The sequence below is a fragment of the Neoarius graeffei genome, chromosome 25 (genome assembly GCF_027579695.1).
Source record: "Neoarius graeffei isolate fNeoGra1 chromosome 25, fNeoGra1.pri, whole genome shotgun sequence".
Lineage (NCBI taxonomy): Eukaryota > Metazoa > Chordata > Actinopteri > Siluriformes > Ariidae > Neoarius > Neoarius graeffei.
Window position 1 is genome coordinate 1,000,381 of NC_083593.1, and position 26,185 is coordinate 1,026,565.

General features: G+C 42.0%; 1 protein-coding gene across 2 annotated transcripts; it reads left to right on the forward strand.

The window, feature by feature from the left end:
• The first annotated feature begins 1,574 nt into the window (after positions 1-1,574).
• Positions 1,575-14,805, forward strand: tmprss2 (transmembrane serine protease 2). Of its 2 annotated transcripts, none has more exons than XM_060909661.1 (13): positions 1,575-1,660; positions 6,053-6,242; positions 8,962-9,054; positions 9,148-9,264; positions 9,347-9,476; positions 9,599-9,724; positions 11,557-11,600; positions 11,901-12,069; positions 12,151-12,323; positions 13,520-13,615; positions 13,735-13,877; positions 13,969-14,121; positions 14,610-14,805. In XM_060909661.1, the coding sequence occupies exons 2-13, from the start codon at positions 6,053-6,055 to the stop codon at positions 14,616-14,618; spliced, it is 1,443 nt and encodes a 480-aa protein (XP_060765644.1). In that variant the 5' UTR covers positions 1,575-1,660; the 3' UTR covers positions 14,619-14,805. The 2 variants fall into 2 exon arrangements, with proteins under 2 accessions (XP_060765644.1, XP_060765645.1); XM_060909662.1 differs by having other exon boundaries at positions 8,965-9,054.
• Positions 14,806-26,185: the final 11,380 nt, after the last annotated feature.

The window sequence follows — 26,185 nt, forward strand, 5'->3', positions numbered from 1 at the left end:
CTGTTTTGGGTGTTTTTTGTTCTCAAATGAGTGCGTGAAGACATTTAATATGTTTCCTAACACTCACACCAACACACTGTCTGTCTCTCTCTCGCGCACACACACGCCCCTCCCTCAGTGACTCATCACGCTCATGAACGTTTTGCAGAGAAACTTGAAAGTGTAAACTCCTTCTGAAGGTTTCTTGTGAAATTGCTGCTCTGACTGGTCCAAAGCGCTGGCACTGGAGACTCCTTCCACAAATATTCAATGATCATCATCAAAAAAACTTCATCACATTGACAAATGTGTTTCGAAACCTGTTCATGCGACATGTTCACACTGTGGATGATTTGTGATGTATAATGATGATGTATGAGGATGAGTGGGTTAGTTTGGTTTGTAAAAACCCAATCAGCACTTTCTGAAGAATTTGACAGTTTAATTCATTATTGCCAAGTAATAAGTGGACCTTATTCACTGCTCATTCGCAGATAAACAATCTGAAATGAGTGTTTTAAAGGTAAAGTGGTTAAAACCTGAAGATGAGACTCATCGACAGACAGCGTGACTGTAAAACAAATCCATGAAGTGCCTCAGTCGAGTTATTTTTGTGATTTTGTCCGTTTCTGGTGATTTTAGATTTAGTTTGTTCCCATGAGGTCAATTAAACATTGTGCTAAAGTACAGGATGTAGAAACCTTTGCCTGGTGGTGTCCACTGATCTGCTGTTGCTATGCCAAAAAACCCCTCTGTGTGTATGTAAACGTACTGAGCTAGTAACTAATAAACTCACAGCTCAGTGTAAACTCTGATGAATGATTAATATGTGGTCATCTTTTTATCTGGCTGCATCTCGCCCAGGGCAGTGACGAAGACCGCGCGCGCTCATGGAGGCAGGTTCGACTCGAGAAAGAAACTAAAATGCAGAGTGCAATTTGAGACTGTTTAAGCAGCTGAGTTTAAACACACACACACGGAAACATGATTGCCATCATACACACTGGTGTTTGAAGTGAACAAGGAAAACCATCTGGGTTTATTTTCATATTCTAATGACAAAATGCAATGTACTTGGCATTTTACTTTGCAAATCAGATGCAATAAAATTTAGTCTTAATTCCAAAAGGAAATCAAATTGAAATGAATTAAATAATCACTTTAAATAAAATAAAACAATTCACTTGGAAAACCATAAATCTGGCAACCCTGCTGAAGAATACTTCTATCACATTGAGAAAGACAAATACAGCATGTAATAATCCTGTAATATCACTGAGAGTCTCTCTCTCTCTCTCTCTCTCTCTCTCTCTCTCTCTCTCTCTTTCTGCAGTCTTATCTAATTTGAAGAAGAAAAAAGGTGCATGCAGCAGCACAGACACGTATCACAAGCCCCAGAAATCCAAACACAGCTGTGCTGTCGTTTTCACATTTGCAGTGTTCTATGACTCTAATCACTGTGTTCAGTTTCAGACGTCTGAATCAGGAAACTGTGGTGTTTACCCTGAAGTGATTAAATGAAGTACAAGGCCTAATAGGCTGGCACTTGGACAGGGAAAGGGTGTGGCCCAAGCCTGTTTATTACCAGTAATACAGGAAAGGTGGATATGCGGAGTGAGACAGAAGGAGACAGACGCTGGACAGACAGGAGGGACCAGAAGACAAGCAGCAGGGCTCAGAGGTAAGCTCTGTTAAATAAGCTTTGATCAGTTTGATGATTTATTCTCGTAAATATATAAATACACAGAAGCAGAGTTTGGCTGAGGTGTAGATTTATTAACCTGTTAATTCCACCCTTTTACTGTTTTTACTATTTTCTGGTGAGGGGATGTGGCTCAGTCTCGCAGCTCAGTGTGAACATGTGCACCAGTTTATTAGGGAGATCAAAGTCTATTAAAACAGCAGGTCTTGGTGTATTCTGGCGAAAAAGTCATAAAAGCTGATGTCATGAGGAAATAAAATATTGACACATGACAAATTAAAAGAAAAACCAGTGGCTTTGTTCTGCTATTTATTTATTTATTTTATTTATTTTGCTGTCATGGTTTGGTTTCACTGATTACTCAAGTGAGTGACGTGTCACTGTGAATCAATACAAAGTTCTTCTGTCTGATCCCACCCATCCCTCCCGTCCCTCTGATGGTGTGGTCTAATCCAGGATGTCTCTGAAAACCCCCAACCATATTCCACTTGACATCAGAGTTCAGTGATGAGAAAGATAAGGATAAAAATCATTCCTCTGGTTTTCATTTCAGTCCAAATAAAGTTATTATACAGCACACCGCTCTCCATCAGGAACTTTGGGAATGTCTTTTGGAAGAACGTTGTTCATCTCTCCAGTACAGCTCCAGAAATACAGTATGTAGAACTGAACAGATTCTGTTGAAGATCACTGAAGCCATTCTGGTGGCTCACCATCACCTCAGATCTTACCAACCCACGATACAGTTTACTTTCTGTCAAACAGATTCTGGTTTTTCAAGGTGTCTGTCATAAGAACCCTCCAGCGTTCAATTCCATGGTGAACATTTGTTTGTGGGAATGATGATGGGAACATCGGATTTAAAACAGTTCATTAGTTTTCAGAACAGAAGGAGCTTTTTAGTTTCTTTCAAATGGACAATCAAGTCACAGGCGAACACTATACAAGCGAGTTGTTTTTGAAAAAGGAACCATTTTGTGATGGAAAATGCTGTGGACTTCAGTTACTCAGAAACAGTCTTCATTAGTGTTCGTCCTCGGCAGCAGCGTGTAATGATTAGCTTAATATGCAGGAACAGGAATGTATAACTGTTTGTGTTGACAGTTAATTAAACCAAACTGTAACTGGAATAATGAGTGATATAATAACATACTGCATATAACATTCCTGTTATAGCTGCCTTCTGAATTTGGCATGGCATGTAAAAATAAAAACTGCACACACCATGTGTCATCCCTTTGTGTTCTGTTTTATGACACACACATGATTGTTTGGTTTTTGAGAAATGAGAAGTCAACTGGCTGAAATTGAAGTCCACTAGATTTTGGAACGTGGGAACGTTCGTGAGGTTGGGAACTGATGTTGAGACGATCTGGTGCACAATTTATCCCAAAGGTGTCGAATGGGATCAAAGTTTGGACTTTTTTTAAATCTCTGTGGATTCTTGGGAAGCCATGTTTTATGGTGCTTGCTTTTTGTACATGGGCGTTGTCCTGCTGGAACAGGTTTGGGCCCCTGAATTTAACTGAAGGGTACAATGCTCCATCATACAAAACCATTTGAGACACTTGTTTGCTTCTAACTTTGTGGTAAGCGTTCAGGGAGGAACCACATCTGGGTGTGATGGTCAGGTGTCCAAACATAAATAAGATGAGAATATTTTAACAGAATCAAACCTGCGCAGTCCATTTCACAGCACAAACTAATGTATTGGTGAACAGCATTGTTACATAAAAACATTACAGTAAGGTTCTTTACTAACTCAGTAACTATGCAAATCATGAATAAATACAGTACCTAATTATTCAATTGAATATTTGTAATAATAGGAATAATTGGAATAATTGTTTTTTTCTTGACCTAAAATAATGACTTGATTGTTTTGTGTGACGGAATGACATGTTCTTCAGTATGGTTCGGAAGTCCAGTGCTTTTGCAGTGATGTTGATGGATTTTCCTCCTTTTCTCAGCTTCAAAATGACTTGCTTTTCTCCTCTAGAAAGCTCTCTGGTCTTTTATATTGGTTTATCCTTTTTCATGACAAATATAGTCTTAAGAGTCAAAACCCAGGGTTCAAACCAAGAGTCGATTTTCAGAGCTGTTAAATCTGGGCAAAAAGAAACACCTGAGAGTCACATGTTCCGATTTGATTTTTGATTGCTTGAAAAATGGGTGGGGTCAAATAAAGGTTGTTTAACACATCAAGACATAAATGTCCATCCAGCCAGCCAGCCATCCATTATCTGTAGCCGCTTATCCTGTTCTACAAGGTCGTGGGCGGGTTGGAGCCTATCCCAGCTGACTACGGGCGAAATGAAACTATAAATAATTGTCCAGGTACACCCTGGACAAGTCCCAATATGTAAATATCAGGAAATGAAATCAGAAATTCAGATCTGAAACCTAAATAAATTCAGTGAGTGTATAACAAAAACAAAAGAATTGGCCTTGCTGTTCCAATACTTCTGGAGGGGAATGTAAGCTAATAATTGTGTGCAGTTGGTAAACTGATCTAATTTACTGTCGGCTTGATTAATTAATCTTGATATCAGATTTCACTGATTACTAGTGTCCTATTTTTTTCCATTAAATGAAGATACATTCATGTTTCTTCATAACATGCTCACTGTTCCTTTTGCAAATGGACCTAAAACACTTGTAATGAAATGGATTAAAATACCTGGGGACACGCTGTAGTAGGAAAATAATCAGTGATCATGTTACGACCCTGAAGTTCATTATTTTCCAATAACAGCTGTGTTTTATTCCACTTTTAGTGCAGCAATTGGCCAGTAATTACATTTTTATTTACTTTTATCTATTTATAGTTTCATTTATTGTTTGCAATGTTCAAAAAACAAAAACAAGTTACTTCCTGTTTTCATTTGCATTACAGCAGCTATAAAAAGTCCTTCCCTCTCGAGCCTCTCTTTATCTCTCTCTGAAATATAAAACACGGTGTGGCAGCGGGGGCGTGGTCTAGCATCGGTCTGTGACAGGAGGGCGGAGTCGGGGAAGTTAAGTGGCAGAATCACTACACCTGTTGTTAATTGATGTGTTTGTGTGTCTTCCCAGTGACCGCGCCCTTCTTAAGGAGAGAGAGTGAGAGCAGAGGGTCTCTCTCCACAACCAGACAGCTGATGTGTGTGTGTGTGTCTGCGTGTGTGTGTTTGCAGCTGAAAAGCTGAATAAAGAGAGTTTTTGTGAACTCAGTTCTGTCCTGCTGTCCTTCTGTGCTCCACCCATTTACACGAACTGCCACACACGGTTTCTCACATTAGGGTGGCACGGTGGTGTAGTGGTTAGCGCTGTCGCCTCACAGCAAGAAGGTCCGGGTTCGAGCCCCGTGGCCGGCGAGGGCCTTTCTGTGCAGAGTTTGCATGTTCTCCCCGTGTCCGTGTGGGTTTCCTCCGGGTGCTCCGGTTTCCCCCACAGTCCAAAGACATGCAGGTTAGGTTAACTGGTGACTCTAAATTGAGCGTAGGTGTGAATGTGAGTGTGAATGGTTGTCTGTGTCTATGTGTCAGCCCTGTGATGACCTGGCGACTTGTCCAGGGTGAACCCCGCCTTTCGCCCGTAGTCAGCTGGGATAGGCTCCAGCTGGCCTGCGACCCTGTAGAACAGGATAAAGTGGCTAGAGATAATGAGATGAGATGAGATTTTACTTCAGGAGTGAGAAAAAAATGACAAGAGGCTGGTCATGGAACGAGTGTTAATAACTGAATGTGCTGTGATGTCAGTGAGAACAGGAACGTTTCTTTCATCACTGTCGAATTAGAAGAATAACACACCTCAGGAGGGACGAAGCATCACACCACCCTGATGTGGATTATTTTCTGATAACAGCATGACCTGCACCTGTTGTGCTTCATTCTTTACTGAATCAACAACTTCTGACCAATCAGAATTGAAAGTTCAGTAGCGCTGGGGATGAACCAGAGTAAACCGAGGAACAAAGAATTTCTTCTCATGTTCCTTCACTTGTTAATGGAGCAGAATGCATTGTTCAGTCCACAGAGTGACTACACTGTGTTAATGATTAGCTCTGGCAGAGTTACTGGGCATTAGGAAGCCTATTGTAAAGCCATCTCCTCTGCTCTTTAGATTTCTTTGTCCTACATAAAATCCAACCCCCTTTGAGATCTGTAATTAGTGCATCACCAGGTTATTAATCCAGGCGTTTGTTACAAAACTGGTCCAATCAGTTCACCAAGGTTTTGGATGCGAGCCACTTTGTATTTCTGACTCATTTGCTGTTGATCGAATCATACGTCAGAAATGGTGTTTTGTTCACACTGCTTGTGTTGTGTGTTTTATACTCATGAAGTTTGTTGAAATGTGTTTCGCTTTTCCTCACGTCTCGTCTTCCAGATGCAGAACAAACCCACTTACATCAACTACGGATTTCATTATGGAGAAGGAAGACCTCCAGCACAAGCACCTGGACATCCACCACCGTATTATCCCACTGTACCTCAGTACTCCAACGCACCACCTGTGCCCATCAACACCCACTACACCGTCACAGCCGGACTCCCTCTTACTGCAGCGGCACCCAAAGGTACCCGAGTCTCATGCCATATTCCTCTTCCGTTTCAGTTTCCACTCAGTTATTCACACAATTTATATCTCAGCAAAGGGAAGCTACACTCCCCGGCCACTTTAATAGGAACATGTTGTTGAGTCTAAGATCCCTGTTCTTGGCTGCAGGAGTGGAACCCAATGTGTTCTTCTGCTGTTGCATGCTGAGATGCTTTTCTGCTCATCACGGTTGTAAAGAGTGATTATATGAGTTACTATATCCTTCCTGGCAAAAAAGCTCGACCCAATCTGTCCATTTCCCTCTGATAGGGTTGCCACCTGTGTCTGACAAAAATCCTGGACATTTCGACCATCCAACCGACCTTTTTGCTTGTAAGCAACGGCGCCCTTCGCACATCTAACCCGAGACAAAAATCGCCCTTCTATGCTGAAATTGTATTGCTCTAATTAGTAAAAATGACGCTTTTGCTAGTTATTTGTTTAGTTAATTGCTTTACATAATATAGCAGGTCTTCATTATTTTGGTTTATTTCCAACAGTTTTTGGTTGTGGACACCTGGGGGCAGTAGTGGGCACAGGTAAAAGGGGAATACATACTGTAATTAAGTTCTTTTTTTTTGCTTATGTGGAATAAAAATAAATAATCTAATTTTTCATTGTATCTAAGAATACCTGAATGTAACAATGTAAGGTGTAGTGCCAAACAGCTTACCTGATTGCTTAGAGTGTGGTGTGTGCTTTGCTTGTGCTTGCCTGTGCCTCTGCTGCTCTTGGCTAAACAAATACATAGGAGGACATGTAACTGGGCACATACAGGAGTATGTACTACACTACACTTTCATTTAATTCACCAAAACCTTACCTAATCTTCCATTTATATTTGGTGTTTTTCTTTGCTGCTGCTGTGAGTCCTGGCTGATTTTCAATGAATGTCTTGAACTCAGTACAGGACAACTGAAAGTTTAGCCTGACTTGAAGCTCAGTCTTCACCATTGCAACAGAGAGTCTGTTTCTTTTATCAGTCCAAGCATCCTCCATTGCCCCTTTTCCACCAGAGCAGTTCCAGGGCTGGTTCGGGGCCAGTGCTTAGTTTGGAACCGGGTTTTCTGTTTCCACTGACAAAGAACTGGCTCTGGGGCCAGAAAAACCGGTTCCAGGCTAGCACCAACTCTCTGCTGGGCCAGAGGAAAGAACCGCTTACGTCAGCGGGGGGGCGGAGTTGTTAAGACCAACAACAATAAAAAGACCGCGAAAGATCGCCATTTTTAGGCGATGAGAAGCAGCAGCTGTACAAACGCGAAGTCATCCATTATTACTATTGTTGTTGTTGCTGCTGCTGCTTCTTCCGTGTTGTTTTTGCTTTGATATTCGCGCCAAGGTTTATGCAAATGTAGCGACGTAACTGACGTATACAGTGACGTAATGACGTATTCAGCGACGTAATGACGTGGTTCCACTTAGCACAGCGAGCTTGGGAAAGCAAACTGGTTCTCAGCTGGCTCACAAGTTGAAATACACATTTTGCCCATTATGTACAAAAAACCGGGACATTCAGTGTCCCGGATTTTTTTTTTTTTTTTCCGGGACAGACCATGAAAATCTGGGACAATCAGGAAAAACCGGGACAGGTGGCAACACTACCCTCTGACCCTCTCTTATCAACAAGGCGTTTGTTTCCACCCACAGAACTGTCGCTCACTCACTCAGTGTTTTTTGTTTTCTGCACCATTCTGTGTAAACTCTAGAGACTGTTGTGTGTGAAAACCCCAGGAGATCAGCAGCTTCTGAAATACTCAAACCAGTCCATCTGGATCAAACCAACACCCAGACCACAGTGAGAGAAAGCCACACTTCACTGTGAGATCACAACTTTCCCATTCTGATGTTTGAACATTGTGAACATTAACTGAAGCTCTTGATTTGTATCTGTGGGATTTGATTCTGTCGAGGGATCGGCTGATTAGAAAACTGCACAAAACAGCAGGTGGATGGGTGGGTGTTCCTAATAAAGTGGCCAGTGAGCGCATATTTTAACTAAAGGAAAATGTGATCTAATACTTTTATTAAGAGATTATTATATAACAATTAAACGTTAAACCTGTTTCTGGATGTATTCACTAAGTTCAAGATGAAAGTAGTATTTTTTCTGTTGCCAAAAATAAACACTTGAAAGAAGTAAAACGTTCCACAAAAAGTTTGAAATGAGTAAAAAATGTCTAGAAATAGGTTTAATCATCATATATTTGTTTAACAACAATGGAATAAAGACAAATTTTAGTTGAATTAGCCAATAGTCAATATCTGTTCACAGGCTAAGACGCCATTGTTATGGAAATGGAGAAACAAATTCTGTTTTTGAGTAAAAATATCATGAATGCAGTCAAAGTTATGTTCGACTGTATTAGAAGAATATTAGAAAATAAATCTACAGGGATTTTAGTAATTTCAAGGAATTTGTCTTATTCCATGACCAAATTTTGCTTCTTTCAAGAAATAAATGTTTGAAAACAGCCCAGTTCTCTCTCAATACAAGAAGTCTTTGTTGTTTTGGTTCTGAATGACAGAATTTCATCATTTTCATATTTTCATTTCTCACATCATTATAAATGACTTGAAAACAGTTTAAAGGGCTGCTCGTGTTCTTTAGAGCAACTCAGCAAAACATCCAGCCAAGCTTCTTTAGCGTAAACTGAAAGCAGGTCGCAGGTTCATATTTCATTGCACTTTGTTTCTTTTAGCAGTCAGCAGAAGTCGATGTTTGTGCATCACAGCAGCGGTTGTCTTCGGCCTCATCGTCGTGGCGATAGCGGCCGTGTTGATCTGGTACTTCTGTAAGTAACGAGTCACCATGTTAGCAAGAGTGAACTTTTTTGAGAAGTTCTGAGTTTGTCTGATTGATTAATGTGTGTGTGTGTTTAAATCAGTGTTCGGAGTGTGTGTGCTGGGACGCAGGTGTGGACAGAGTGACACGTGTGTGTATTTGTCACAGTGGTGTGATGGACAGATGAATTGTCCAGCAGGAGAGGACGAGGCCGAGTGCTGTAAGACTCATTTTCTTATTCGACACTGAATGATAATTTTATTTGGAGGCAGTTTCCAAAAATGTTGTGGTTTCCCCCCCAGTTCGCTTCAATGGTCCTCATTTCATACTGCAGAGTTTTTCAAACGAAGACCAAAAATGGAAGGTGGTGTGTTCAGATGGGTGGGACGACAATGTTGGGAAGCTGGCATGTGAGCAGATCGGATATTCCAGGTCAGAAAATGAAACACGAGTGAAATATCGGCCTGACTGAAGTCTTCAGCTGTCTGTTCAGACTCTCGGACAGGACAAATCTTCAGGAACGATGTGGAGTAATTGTTCTGTTCTTCGTTCAGATCTGACTATGTTGGTTCTGGGACAGTAACTCCAGACTCCGGAGCTGCAGATGGCTACATGACCCTCAGATCCAGTTACTTGAACACACTCGGCTCTGAGCCTCTCCACAGTTCTCTCTCAAACAGGTCTGTTTCACATTTTACACTACAGTTACTCTGAGACTTTATTCTTTTTGTTGGTGGAGTTAAACTCATAATTCACTTCATGAATTCATTACAGTTAACGCAGTGCCATTATCCGAACGTGATTAGTGCTCAAAACGTTCGTATCTGCTTTCATATTTGCATTCTAACCAGAAGTGGGTGTGGTCTGTTAAACCCAGCACTATGCCCGAGGAAAGCTGGGAAACACTGAATAAAACATGGATGCTGGAAAAAATAATTTTTCATTCACAAAATATAACAACAAATAGCAAATTATAAACATAACTTCATTCAACTCTTGAACCAGACACCATGTGGAACTTTCTGGAAAGATTTCTCTCTTCTGTCTGATGTGACTGAGTCAGCAAGTGAATGATGTTTCAGAACCCCAGTGTTTCGCTCCCACATCAATAAAATCTGATTTAATCTGCATTTAACAACAACAACAACAACAACATTCATCTGTTCAGAAACGTTCACTGGATAAAACCGATACAGTCACAGCGCTGCTGCAGTGAGTCAGGGTGGGATCCTTTCAACAGCACTTCATTCTCTCTCTCTCTCTCTCTCTCTCTCTCTCTCTCTCTCTCTCTCAGGAATTGTGCTGAAATTTAGCAAACATTCAGCATTAAAGTAAAAACTGCACCTTTTTGATGGTGATTGTTTCATCCAGCAGGATCCCAGTCACTGACGCTGGCAAGTTTCTTTAAAAACCAACAAACAAACAAACGAATGCCCCACCCACTGTCCATATCCGAGTCTTTTTCATTTTAAATGATGTACTCTTTTTTTTTCTATTTTTTATTTCGATAGACATATAATCAAAATTTTAAACACATTTATGATAAAATAAGCAATTTACAATATATAATTAATCAGTGAGGATTACTGCAGGTAACGAAATGTCTATTTGACCAAATAAAAGACGCAAGACCTAAAACCAGACAACAGGTATTTAATAACCTAGCTTTATCCTTGGTGTGCTTTATTACTTATTTATTAATGCTTTATGAAGTTGTTTATTTATTTATTGCATTTTTGCATCTATTACCTGTTTTAGAATGTTTCCATATTATAAATTAATGTAATAAATATTGCATACAGTAAAATAATAATAATAATAATAATAATAATAATAATAATAATAATAATAATACAGTAAATACATTAAGAGTAACAGTACATTCTATATAAAATAAACTAAAGCAATTGTTCTATAAAATACACTACCATTCAAAAGTTTGGGGTCACCCAGACAATTTTGTGTTTTCCATGAAAAGTCACACTTTTATTTCCCACCATAAGTTGTAAAATGAATAGAAAATATAGTCAAGACATTTTTCTGGCCATTTTGAGCATTTAATCGACCCCACAAATGTGATGCTCCAGAAACTCAATCTGCTCAAAGGAAGGTCAGTTTTATAGCTTCTCTAAAGAGCTCAACTGTTTTCAGCTGTGCTAACATGATTGTACAAGGGTTTTCTAATCATCCATTAGCCTTCTGAGGCAATGAGCAAACACATTGTACCATTAGAACACTGGAGTGAGAGTTGCTGGAAATGGGCCTCTATACACCTATGGAGATATTGCACCAAAAACCACACATTTGCAGCTAGAATAGTCATTTACCACATTAGCAATGTATAGAGTGGATTTCTGATTAGTTTAAAGTGATCTTCATTGAAAAGAACAGTGCTTTTCTTTCACAAATAAGGACATTTCAAAGTGACCCCAAACTTTTGAACGGTAGTGTATGTGAGTAAATCTTATTTATATCTGAATAAAACTGATTTATTTCTTGCTTCTCCTTCCAGTGCAAGTTGCCCAATGAATGCGGTGGTGACCCTGAAGTGTATCGGTAAATGATTGTTCAGTTTTTTGACACTGCAATGAAGGTGACTTTTACACCAGGAACTAGTGGAACATGAAAAACTTCCTGGAGCAGAAATTCTGAATCATCAGCACAAAGTCCTGAAAGCTGAACTGTTTATCAGAAATGCTGACCAAAACTGAACACGGTTTTAACAAGGAAAAAAAGAAAAACACAAACCAATCAAATTTCATTAAAACTGCCCCATGAGGTGCTGAGTCCATGGCACCACAGTGAGCTGGGTTTATTGTAACCCTGTTGTGAATGCCTCCTTGTGTTGTACTCTAGATTGTGGAAAATCTCTCACTCCTGGAACGCGTATCGTGGGAGGGGAAGTGGTGAGCTCGCTGGGGCTCTGGCCATGGCAGGTCAGTCTGCAGGCCATGGGGCGTCACCTGTGTGGAGGTTCGATCATCACTCCATCGTGGATCGTCACAGCTGCTCACTGCGTTCAGGCGTAAGCCCATGTGACGTTCCCTGGGTTTTTGTTTATATTTATTTCACTGTTGCTGAGTGACGTTCTTTCCCCGTTCTACAGACTTCCATCTCCGAGTCAGTGGACAGTGTACGCCGGGTATCTGACCCTGAGGGAGATGTACTCCTCCACCGGCAACTCGGTCAGTCAGGTCATCGCTCACACTGGCTTTGACCCTGAAACCAATACCAACGATATCGCACTGATGAAGCTGAGGACGCCGCTCCAAATGTCCTGTGAGTTACAGTACAGCAGGAAGTGTGCAGTGTGTTCTCAAGAAAACAACACACACACAAGATTATAGCTGGGGGGCGGGAGAGATTAAAAAAAATCACATCATGGTTCTCAAATGCATTTCTCTGATACCTGGATTATTAAAAAATAAATCAGTTAAAAATTATAAAGAAAATATCTTTAAAAATATATGAAATTATCAAATGTTTCATTTTTAACATTAAAAATTACATTTTGATAATAAATATTTATCACTTAAAAGGAAATAAATGAGAATGAAATCTGGAAAATTGTAATGTTACAGATTTTAATATTTTTACAATTTAAATTCTAAAAGTTCACTTTTCTCGAAGGTGTTTATACAATTTTTAAGAGCTCACATAAAAAACCCTATTTGATACTTTATTTCATGTTTTTCTTATTTTTACTTAATAAATATTCTGAAAACATAAAATAAAAATCACATCTTTACAGTAATTTTTTCATTAAAATGACTTTTTTGGATAAAATTAATATGTAAAGAATCTTTAAATTTTTAATTTGGATGATAAGAATTTAAGGTTTAATGTACAAAATTTTATCATGATATCAGCTGATTTCAGTTATTTAAAAAAGAATAAAATGTTTGATAGTATCTATGACACCTCGCCAAATAGAAAAGTCTAACGCAACATAATTGCTCACATCATCATCATCAACATCATCATCATCAACTCCTCTCCAGTGATGTGTGAAATGTTGGGTCTCAGTTATCGCAGTGTGAAATCGTCCACGTCTGACTCTCGTCCACAGGTTTACATGAACATCGTATCTTTTCTCCGTGACCTGAACAGCTCATTCACAAGCTCTTGTACGGTGGATGTGGAACATAAAGTAACTGTGATAATAAAAAAAACGGTGTTATTTTCCAAAGTGAAACAGATTGACATGGTGGAGTTTGACTGTGAGAAGACGGAAGGAGTCTCCAGTGTCTCAGAGTAAAGCTGAAGCCTGATGGTTTTCCACACTGGAAAGTTTCTCTAGAACAAATTGAACTTTTTTGTATGTTCTCAATGAGAGAATGGTTATTTATAGCTGAAGTGACAACAGGAAGTCATTTCACAGAGAGCAAAAACAGAAGTATACGCGCTAGAAAATCAGGAAGAAAGCAGGTTCATGCAGAACCAAACATTTTCCCTTTTGTTTTTTTCTTTTTTAGCGAGCATTAAACCAGTGTGCTTGCCAAACACTGGTCTCGACTTCTCAACTTTAAGAGCATACTATGTGACCGGATGGGGGGCGACGATGAGCCAAGGTACGATGAAAATTGTTCCAAACCACAGGAGTGAAACGCAAAGCTGCAAGCAATTAATAAAGATGGCGATGTTTATTTCAGCTGAACGTGTGACTGTAAATCCATGTTTTCTTCTCAAGGTTCTGCCTCCAATGAATTACGTGAGGCTCAAGTGTCGCTGATAAGCAGGACGGTGTGTAACAGCCAGCAGGTTTATAACGGTCTAATCACAGACACCATGATCTGTGCAGGCAAGCTGCAGGGCGGAGTGGACTCGTGCCAGGTCAGAATCTGATCCACACCAGACGCGGATGGAGAAAAATATCTTCAACTGTCCTGCAGATGTGAGCAATAACATTTCCTTGTATTTTTAGGGGGACAGCGGGGGTCCTCTGGTCACTAAGGAGAATGTTCTGTGGTGGCTGGTGGGAGACACGAGCTGGGGTCAGGGCTGCGCTCTCAGGAACCGGCCTGGTGTTTATGGAAACATGACCTTCTTCCTCGACTGGATTTACACACAAATGAAGGTGACAACATGCTACATGTGAAATTAGACTCAAAAGCTGATGTCACACAACAGACACGAACAAAGCAGACAGTTTCATTCCTGACTGTCTAAACTCAGGCGAAGTAGATCAAAACCAGGGACTTTGGGTTCGAATCTCCAGTCGGTGGGAACCGGACATAGGTTTGAGTTTTGTGCATCGAAGGAGAATTTTATCTTTTCTTTTAAAAAGTTTGAATTTGTGTGTCGGTCGTGGGATTTAACATGCAAGACGTCAGAAAAAACACAGATGTGTATGTGTGAGCAGTCCTGAGTGAATCGTCCATACACAGACAATGATGTAAGGGGTGTGGCCAAGGCGGAGCCAGAGCAGAAACGAGTCCCACATCAATGCTGCTGTCATAATGTATATTTTTTTTTAACTCATGAAAAAAAAAAGTTTTTATTTGCCAGGTGAATGAAGAGAATGCAGAGTATTTGATCTTATTTAGTTGACTGTGTGTGTTGCAGAAATATTAACTTGCCGTCTGGGTGAAATGGACGACCTCGTGGACCTTCATTTCAGAGCAGCTTGATGAAGGACTGTTTGAAGATATTTATATGAGCGTTATATCCTGTGGATTAGCAGTACAGTATTTCCTGATCATTTATTTTGATTTATATCTATTTTTGTAAAAGGCTTTTAATAAATTTTGATGAAAATTTATGTCAGCTGTTTATTGTTTGCAGTTTTCAAAACTTTAACTATTCATTCAAGACGTTTTTGACAATAAACAACCTGAAGATGTTGAAGTTGTTTTGAAGCCCAACATGTCAGATGCATTCAGTCAGTCATGCACGTGGGTGTGGTGGGCTCTGCTCCGCCTCGCCAACGTGTTTCTGTGACTGTTCGAATTTACTTAGGCTTTATTTGCACAGGCAAGTTCCTCCAAACATGAGCTCTGAGCACAGCGCGTTCAGAAACGGGGCGTGAGTGGCTGAGAGAACAGCTCTGTTGAACTTCCTGCTCTGCTGCGTCTCTCCATAAACAAAACTTATCACGATTTATTTAGCAGCTGAATGGCAGTTAAACAGCTGATACAGTTCATAAGTGTAGCCCTGTGCTATGTTTAGATTCAGTTCATTGGAAGGTTTAAATTCATGGGAGTTATTAAAGGGTTAAAATGTAAAATGAGAAAAAAGAACGTTTGGAAGTGGAAGTGCTGAAACTTGTAAATGTCCTATGCCAATATGTTTTTGTTTCTAAGAATTTGTATTTCATTTCTGTTTCTAATAATGTGACGAATTATTTTCCTAACTTCTGATTGGTCAAGAATTGTGATCCCTGAACTGTTGCAGAGTAGGAAGTAGAGGGCGCAACACAACATATTCAGTTCGTCGGAGGATAGTGAAGGGGACAGTCGGGTAGTTTGTCTCCTCCTGTTAGCTATGCTAAAGTCTGAACTTTCCCAGGCTTTGGGGAAGATTTCTGCTGCCAAGAGTTCGGCTAGAGCAGTGGTTCTCAACCGGGGGGGCGCGCCCCCCTGGTGGGGCGCGGAGGTACTCCAGGGGGGTCGCGAGTAGGCTTCATGTATGGAGGAAAAAAAAAAATCTGGGGCTAACAGGCTATAGTAGCTAAGCAGATGCAACACATTTACCCATGTCAAAATGCAGGACATTGGACTATTACATACAAATCAATACTATTATAAAATCTATCATCAATCTATCATAAAATCTTGTGTGTAGGTTATTTTAAGCCCGTGACGCGAACATGACGCAACGTCACGTGAGTGAGTCTGCATACCGTGGCCACCGTGTGAGTGCTTGCCACACACTATTGGTGGGACATGGCGATTCATTTCCGCCAGTTCGTTCATGTCGGTCAGTTCAGCAAAGAAATTTGTTCGTTCAGTTCGTTCACGCGTTCATTTTGATGACGTCACACCAAAGCGGCACAACAATGGTGTCGTCCGAAGTTTAGTTCATCTTGAGTGAACGAGAGGCGGCAGAGGTGCCATCCACAATAGATTTTCATACATTACAATGTGCTTGAGAAAAAGATGGAAGAAAAACATTATCCTAGCATTATCTGAAAAAGACTACATAAACAAAGCTCTGAAAGTTAATTAAATGTAGATGAGAATAAAGCTTTTTTTTATATTTATTATATTTATTTTAGTAGAGCCATGGTCTGCCGGCTATGCAGTTGTTCTCTCAAACCCATTAAGCAAAAAAAAAAAAATTTGCTTATTTAACAGCAACACTCATTTCAGAGAATAAACAACTTTACAAGTCATCGTATTCAGCGAACAGCAGGCAGGCTGGCTGCTGGCTGTTCGTTCGTTCGCGAACTGCTGAGCTCATTCTCTGTAAACTGAAATGTATTGCTGAGTGAGAGCTCTAAATTGTAAACTAAAGACCTGGCATGTGTCAACGCTCTGATAATAGGGCTCAGATAGCCCTTAAAGAAGTAAAGTGGCGCTGCTCTGCACAGATCAAAATGCAAGTTGGACGCCCTTCTGCTACTGAACAGATCCTGCTGATTCGCCAACGACCGAGATTCAGCGACCGCCCTGCTGCCAGCGAGCAGAGACTGCTGATTCGCCAACGACCGAGAACGAGAGGCAGCGCGAACTAGTTCTAGTCGTTCACTTCGAAGACTCGTTCAAAAAGAACGGTTCGTTCGTGAACGACACACCACTAACACACACACACTAGTCTGGTTTCTTGCCAAGTTAACTCGTGCCGACTCTCGCTAGTCTACTATCATCAATCCATCGATACAGCGCAAAACCCAAACAGTCTTTTTAAAGACTACTACCCCACACTGTATTTTTGCTTTCCCCATTTCAGCTCTACCCAAATAATTTGTTGTTTTTGTTGTTTTCTTACTGCTAGTCTACTATGGATAATGCTACTACTGCTGCTACTACTGCTACTACTGCTGCTACTACTACTACTACTACTAATAATAATAATAATCTAGCCCAGGGCTATCTATCTATCTATCTATCTATCTATCTATCTATCTATCTATCTATCTATCTATCTATCTATCTATCTATCTATCTATCTATCTATCGGTCGATATAAAGTGCTGTAGGTCGGGTGGCGTCACTGCGGGTGAGTGTGTTTGGGGGGATGGGGGCGGGGCGAGAAGAGGGGCCCCCAACTGCAATGAACCAGCTTTGGTGGGGCCCAGGTTGCAAAAGGTTGAGAACCCCTGGGCTAGAGCATTAATGAAGCAGGGGGCTTTGCTGTGTGAGACGGGACACTTTCCTTTTGAGGTTCTATGTGAGTTTTAATGACCGACTGTCGTGTAAAGCCGTTAGTGACCAGAGCAAACGCACGCTAGTTTCAGTTACAGTTAGAAGGGTTGCCTCAACGTTATTGTGCTACCCGTTGGCTGTGTTTGTGAAACTACTAGGTGCTAGAATTGTCCGGTAAACCGGAGGAGTTGGGATTCGTTTAAACAAGACGGTCAAAACCAGCAAACGCGGTGGGGAGACGGGACATTCAACGCTGCTGTTATCCATGCGGGAGGCACATGATCAGCTAGGAACACGCCACGACTGGGTCCATGCTTCAGCTGCGCTACACGCAGTGAGCAAGTGAACACTCGCAACTGCTTCTTCTACTTTTCTTCTCAACGATCAGGTACAGATCATTTTCATTTTATTTAGCTCGCCGAGTGAAGCGGCCAGTGTTTATTTTCCAGGCCCCAACGCACCCAAGCGACGTTCAGGCCTGCAACTGGGTATATTTTGAGTCCCTTTAGTTATTTTAAAGCCGGCATAGTTTAGGGCATTTACATGTGACTGAGACGTTTGCATTTCAATTGCATTTCCTTGGGTTTCCTATTTCATTTCCTATTGCATTTGAAAGAGTGACTTTGACTCTAAGGACTTTGAGTTTAAAGGGTAACTTTTCATTTTAAAGGGGAACTGTGAAATCTAAAGGAGAACTTTTTCCTTTGAAGGTTATTGTGATAAGGTGACAATATTACTGTCTTATTTGTTATAAGAGCAATTCTAAGTTTACTTTTAAGTGGTACCCAGATAGCAGAGGGTCGTTGATTCGACGTGGAATCATCAGCATGTTCTTCGACCTATACGCCGTCGAATCACCGTCAATCACCGACGTTGATTCAACACCGCTTTGCTCATACGAGTTTCCGTTGAAACGACGTTGAAAAGTGGCTGGTGGTCGACAGAGAATAGACCCCCTTTCACCCTTTATTCAACTACGTATTTCGGTCGATTTATAGTTGAATTTTCGGCGATGATTCATCCAACTTTACTTCCTGTTTTATGTACAACAGGAAGGCTACAAATTAAGCAAAACAGGCTAAATTAAACTAGCTAACAATAAAGCATCGGGGCTCTTGCCTAGGATGAACACACACATGCATACTTCAACCATGAAAGTGAAACTTAATTTATATCAATGTGCGTAGGCTACGTCCTGTTTAATGTACAACAGGATATAAAAATGCATGCAACAATGCACCTCTCCTAATGTTTGTCAAGCTATCTAATGAGGCATAACTTTTAACATTTATAAGGAACAGAACACACTTGAACAAGTTCTTAGAAACATTTTATGATTTATTTATAATTGTGGCCTATTCCTCCTGCGGCGCAGACCTGTACATGGAAACAGAAAAACATAACCAAAATTAATTTGATGCAGCATTGATAAAGAAAGTCAGCAGTAGGCTATGGGTTTCTAAATGCCACCCTACCTCATTATTTGGACATGGGGAAAAACTATATTTAAAATCCAAAGAGGGATGGAGGGAGGAAAATTAAAACAAAAGAAAGAAATGAAATATAGAGTAGAGAATATTTGATAAAATTAAGGATGTTTTTATTCAGTAAACATTTTAAAAAAATGTTCTACAACACTCTAGCCTAGTGACTTACCAGTAACAAAATAGACTTAAAGTATTCAGATCCGCTCTGCATAAAGCAGCTAAATCCTCTCTCTGTCTCCCGGCAGAAAGCTCCTTGGTTTGCTCCCCTTGTGTCTCAATCACAGCTGGTATTCTGTAGAAAGACTTCTTTTCACCTTTCCCATCAGCTTTGTTAGAACCCTAACACAGCACAAAAGTTTACCATTGTAGGTTTATGATGAACCAAGTGCCTCGTGGGTTCACATACCGCGCGCTGCCGTTATTTCCCCCTAATCACGAGTTTGTTGGTCTTCCAATGTGGCGCAGGGTTTGTTTACTTCCGGTTTTGGGTGACGTCAGTGAAAGGGGTCTAATGGGGGCATTACCGCCACCCACTGGATTGGGGTGTAAAGCAGTCTGAACAAAACGTGTAAACATAAACATAGGAGAAATGAACCCGTTTTTCTAACTCGTCCTCACTTAGTCTACTTTTCTTTTTTGATTAGTCTGGATTTGATATTGTAAATTTAAATGTGAATCAATGTATATTCATCGGACATGAACAAATGAATAAATCTTGAGTAATCTTGAGGGGCGTGTCCGGGGCGCGGTGTCGCGGGGGGGGATCGAACGAACCCTCCGATCCCCCCTGGCTACGGGCCAGAATTTGCTCATCCTACCAATGTTGAAAACTGGCCGGCAAAAGTGACGATGGTTCAACGTCGTATATTCAACCTTCTCTGACGGTCGACAGATCAACCTTTACCCACGTTGATTCAACGGTGATAAATCGACCCTCTCAGACGGTGGAGAAATCGACGTTTCACGGCGCCGTTTCAACGTTGATTTTCTGACGTACGACGGAAACCGACTATTCTGACCAAAACTCTACGTCGTTTCAACGACCCTCTGCTATCGGGGTAACTAGCTCTGAGAGAGTGTGTCTTTTCAGTTTATTAACAAACAACAACAAGGGAGTTTCATTTCATGCTTTATTCATTTGTAATTTGATTGTAAATAATCTATTTTTTAGTAAAAGGTAAAAAGACGTCATTTGAATTTCATTATTTCATGGTGACATTTTACTGGTTTAAATCATTCTAAAAGGTATATTTACAGTGTATTTACAAGGTAATAGGTAACAATACTCATAACCAACCCGATAAAAACTACTGCTGTTTTATCACCATAAATGATAAGAACTCAGGGCGCCTCAAAGTTGGAAGGTAGATTTAGATGTTTTTGGATGTCATGCCAGTAATGTAGGCATGGGGGCGCTACACAAAATGGAGGCACTGCTGGGATTGTTATGATAAATTTGTAACGCTTTTCTTTTGTACTAGTGTGTTTTGAACATTTTTACCGGATTTTGAAATTTTCATTTTCTATCATGGCAGATAGTAAGCTACAGAAAGAGCTTATTGAGTGGTGTGACAGTGCTACTGTTGATGTTACTCATGCCATATTAGTAGTGGGGGTGGGCGAAGGTCTTGAAGTGGCTAAAATTGAAGAAGAGCTGCGTACAGTACGATGCTGGGGTCGAGTGAGAGTAAGGGGGACCAAGCCTTATGATGATAGTAATGGTTTATTAGTTCTGTGTGAATGCAAAGAAGTCATCAATCCACTTGTAGTACCTCCTGAAGTCCGACCTACCGATGGCGCTGTTTGGAAGATCATTACTGCCCAACAACCCACTCCTCCTGTTCCATCTGATGACTTTTCAGCTAAGTTGCAATGCTTTCTTATGTCAGAGGGAAAAACATTGGCCGATATTCAAACCTTGTCTACCACTGATGAGTCAGTCTTACGTGCCATGGTAGATGTAGTCAGCCGCACTACTAAAAGTCAAGCTGAGAGCCATGGATATCGCCGCCTGCGAATCTTTTCAGGAATCACTCCCACCCCTGCTGGGGAGGAATCTCTAGAATATTGGCTAGAACAGGCAATGTTAATGGTTCAAGAGAGTGAGCTCACTGAACAAGAGAAGAGACGACGAATCCTGGAGTGCTTGAGAGGCCCAGCCCTTGAAATTGTCAAGTCACTATGCCTCAGTAAACAAGGAGCCACCGCCCAAGAGTTTCTTGATGCGCTGGACAGTGCATTTGGTTCCGCTGAGTCGGCTGAAGACCTGTACTTCTCTTTCTGTCTCATTCAGCAGAAGTCTGGTGAGAAGCTGTCAGATTATGTTCGGAGAATTGAACCTTTTCTGGCTAAAGTGGTGAAGAAAGGAGGTGTCTCGGCAAGTGATAAAGACAGAGTGAGAGTAGAACAGTTGCTTCGTGGCGCAATTGACTCGGACTTAATGCTTCTACAGCTGCGCTTGAAAGAAAGACGTAGGAATCCCCCCAACTTTCTTGACTAACTGTCTGAAATCAGAACAGAGGAGGAATACCAACAAACACGGAAGAAAGTGAATGCCAGTATTCGGAATGTCGCTGTTTGTGATGACTCAGTTGATGAAGACGTAGACATAGAAGTGCTAAAAGCTGATTTTAAAGCTTTGAAAACTCAAGTGTTTGAGTTGCGTAAGAGTTCAGCTGGCGAAGGAGCTAGTGCTCATACAGCTATGCCTAATCCGAGTCACTTAGACAATGACAAGTCAGAAACTGCTGCTTTGCGAAAGAAAGTTAAGAGATTAAGCAAGAAGTTGAAGTCCAAAGGAGGCAATGCACCTGAGCCTTCAGCTACCGTAGCTGCTGTCGGGACCAGGAACCAAGGTCAAGGTTCTAGGCAACCACAAGGTTCGGGAGGTGGTGAACGCTTCTGCTATAGATGCGGAGAGGATGGCCATATCGCCACCAAGTGTTCATCTGCTGAAAATGAGAAAAGAGTGATCAAGAGACTCATAGCTTCTCTTAACAAAGCTAAAGGCAGGCAGGCTAATGAGGGAAAACAAAATAGTGAGGTCACTAACTGTTCCTCCAATAAACAGGAAGTAAGCAACAATACAAATGCTCCTCTTCCTAAAGGTCTCATTGGTCCACCTTCTACAGTGCAGGTGAAAGTGAACGGTAACCCATGTACAGCCATATTGGATAGTGGGTCCCAAGTAACCATCATCTTTGAGAAGTTTTATGAGAAACACTTGTCAGATGTACCCATCCAACCAGTGTCTGGATTAGCCATTTGGGGACTAAGTGATACAAGTTATCCCTACTCAGGATACGTTGTAGTTGACATGCAGTTTCCAAAGGAGCTAACTGGGAAGTCAGAGACACTGTCAGTGTTGGCATTGATTTGCCCTGGGCCTAACACACCAGATCAGGTCCCGGTGATTTTAGGCACTAACGCTAACTTGTTCCACCAACTCGCTGACCTGTGTGGAAATCCGAAGAGTAAGGCTCTAGCACGTGCCATGAAAGTCAGTGATGCTGGACCTAAGAGAGACCTGGTGCGGCCTAATGTTGCTGATGACAGCACTGGTAATTGTCTGGGCATAGTGAAGTTTACGGGCCCTGACGAGTTCATCCTTACCCCTGAGGAGAGTTGTTGTGTTCCATGTCAACTGGACTTCTGCCAGCCAGTACCTAAAGGCATAATCGTGGTGGAGACGAGTGACGCTGTGCCCTTACCACATGGTGTTATGTTCCAGCCTGTTGTCGCTCCTGCTTCTGCCATTGACCCTAATTGCTTCAATCTGTTGATTCAGAACGAGACAAAGAAGGAAGTTACAATCCCCCGAGGTACACCCCTGGGTATGGTTCAGTCAGCTGAATTGGTCAGTTCGGTCACGAAAAGCCAGAAAGCTGAAGGAATAGATCCAAGTTTGATTGACTTTGGAGATTCACCTATTCCTAATGAATGGAAAGAGAGACTCAGGAGAAAGCTATGTCATCGACGCAACATGTTCTCACTCCACGAGTGGGAGGTTGGCTTAGCTAAAGGCGTTGAGCACAACATTCGTCTTACCGATCCCCGTCCGTTTCGTGAGAGGTCCAGACGTTTAGCGCCTGCGGACATCGAGGATGTGCGTAAACATCTCCAAGAGCTGTTAGACGCTGGATTGATAAAGGAGTCTAGGAGTCCGTACGCATCACCTATCGTGGTAGCATGAAAGAAGAACGGCAACGTGCATATGTGCATAGACTACAGGACTCTGAATAGCAAGACAATACCCGATCAGTACACCACCCCACGCATCGACGATGCATTGGACTGTTTAGCAGGAAGTCGCTGGTTCTCTGTCTTAGACCTCCGTAGTGGTTACTACCAAATAGCGATGGCGGAAGAAGACAAAGACAAGACCGCATTCATTTGTCCACTTGGCTTCTACCAATTTGAACGGATGCCTCAGGGAGTGATGGGAGCCCCTGCGACGTTTCAATGTTTGATGGAGAAGGCCGTTGGGGACATGAATTTGCTACAAGTCCTCGTTTATCTTGATGATTTAATAGTGTTTGGTGCTACATTGGAAGAACACGAGGAGAGACTAATGAAAGTCTTGGATCGTCTCGAGGAAGTAGGCCTAAAAGTGTCTTTGGACAAATGCCAGTTCTGTCAGCCCAGAGTCAAATATGTTGGCCATATCGTCTCTGCTGACGGGATTGCGACAGACCCAGCTAAGGTCGAAGCTGTAACACAGTGGCCACAGCCTACTGACCTTAAGTCATTGAGGTCATTCCTCGGCTTCTGTGGTTATTACCGCAGATTTGTCGCAAACTACTCCTCCATTGTCAAGCCGTTAACAGACCTAACTAAAGGGTATCCCCCTGTGAGGAAAGGCAAGAAGCCTACTGTCCCAAAAGATCAGCAATACTTCAAGGAGGCTGAACCTTTTGGCTCACGCTGGACTGATGCATGCACAAAAGCATTCCGTGAGATCATCAGACGCCTTACCAACGCGCCTGTGTTAGCGTTCGCCGATCCAAACAAGCGCTACATGCTGCACATCGACGCAAGTCTAAAAGGCTTGGGAGCAGTCTTAAACCAGGTTCATCCTGAAGGTCTCCGTCCCGTTGCATTCGCCAGCAGAGGATTGACTGCTGCGGAACAAAAGTATCACATCCATCAGCTCGAGTTTCTAGCACTCAAGTGGGCAGTGGTAGACAAATTCCACGATTACCTATATGGTGTGAGATTCACGGTGATGACCGGCAATAATCCGCTCACATATGTGCTGACCACCGGGAAACTCAACGCAACAGGTCACCGATGGCTTGCTGCACTGGCCATGTATGACTTTGAAGTCAAATATCGCCCTGGGAAGGTGAATATTAACGCTGATTTACTCTCTCGCAACTGGTCTGATGTTGATGCAGAGCCTTGGAAGAAGCTGTGTCAGGCTGATGTGAAAACGCTCTGTAGTCAGGTGAGCGCGCAAGATGTGTGTATGGCTGAAAGACTAGGAGTTCCTGCAGAGGGCATTCCTGAGCTCTATTCTCTTGCAACTCATCTGAATGTTGGGCAGCTAGAGCAGTTTTCCCAAGAAGACCTGCGGAGAGCTCAGCTCAGGGACACAACTCTGAAAGTAGTTGCAGAGGCCTTGAACACCGGCCACTGGCCTTCCAACGCTACTGACGGAGATGTATCTTTGCTGAAACGCGAGAGTGCAAAATTGAGACTTGAGAATGGATTACTTTACCGAGTGAGAACCAAAGATTCTGGTAAAGAACACCGCCAGTTACTACTACCCAAGGAGTTAAGAATGCAGGTGTGTCGTGCTTTGCATGATGATATGGGACACTTGGGAGTGGAGAGGACTATAGAACTGATAAGGGAAAGGTTCTACTGGCCGAAAATGAGTCAGACTGTCGAGACATACATAGGCAACTGTGGGAAGTGTGTCACGTGGAAAAGTCCATGTCCACGAGCCGCTCCGTTACATCAGATCACCTCCACAGGACCTATGGAGCTTGTGTGTATTGATTTTCTTTCTCTAGAGCCCGACTCAAGTGGATTTGCCAATATTCTTGTGGTGACCGATCATTTCAGTCACTATGCGCAAGCCTACCCTACTAAAGATCAACGAGCAGTCACTGTCGCCAAGGTATTGGTCGAGAAGTTCTTTGTTCACTATGGTCTACCAGCTCGAATTCACTCAGACCAAGGTCGTGATTTCGAAAGCCGGTTGATCCAGGAACTACTGAAGACTTTGGGAATCCGTAAGTCACGGACGACACCCTACCACCCTCAAGGAGACCCTCAACCTGAGCACTTTAACAGAACACTGTTATCTATGTTGGGAACTTTGAGAGATACCCACAAGCGCCAGTGGAGTCGTTATGTGAGTCAGTTAGTACACGCTTACAATAGTACCAAGAACGATGCCACAGGGTTTTCGCCCTACTACATCATGTTTGGCAGAGAAGCAAGATTGCCTATTGATGTGTGCTTTGGTACTGATGAGCATGAACCAATCACTCATTCACGTTATGTGGAAGATCTAAAAAGAGACTTAAAGAGCGCTTACGAGTTAGCTACCAAGTCTGCAACTCAAGTTCACTTGAGAAACAAGAAGAACTATGAGCGAGTTCTACGCAACCAAGTCTTAGCCAAGGGTGATCGAGTGCTCTTGAAGAACTTGGGGTTGAAGGGGAAACATAAACTGCAGAGTAGGTGGAACTCTTTACCCTACATGATAGTGGAAAAGCTCCCTGATTTGCCTGTATACAGGGTGAAGCCTGAGACGGGGATGGGGAAGCTGAGGACTATTCACAGGGACAACATTTTGCCAATTGGGAGTTTGGTGAGAATCTCCGAGGAGTCAGATGTTCAAGAACGAATCACAAGACCTATGACTAGGAGTCAGAGGAAGTCAGGGACACGTCAATCACATGTCAAGAGGTCGGTCTCAAGACAATGCAGGTTATTCGCTGGGTGAAGAATCTAGTGACTCTGAGTCTGACTACCAGCCTATGCTAAGATGGAGATCAGAACCTGACGATCTTGAAGATCCTATCTCTGAGAGAGATCAGGAGATAGAAGTACAGAACACTGCTGATGAGCAGGACAGTGTGTCTGATCATGATGAAGAGAATGATTGTGATGTGATGTCAGATATCATTGCAGACACTAGTGATGAAGAGGCTGATGCTGCCGATGAGGTAGGAACGCCTATTGAACCAATGTGTAGAGCAGAACCTGCAAGACATTCTCCCATACAAGTGGACAAGGAAGTCCAACCCCAGAGAACTTCCCCTAGACGTGAAAAGAGGGCTATTAAGCCAGTTATCAGACTAACATATGAAGAGGCAGGGAAGCCTAAAGACCA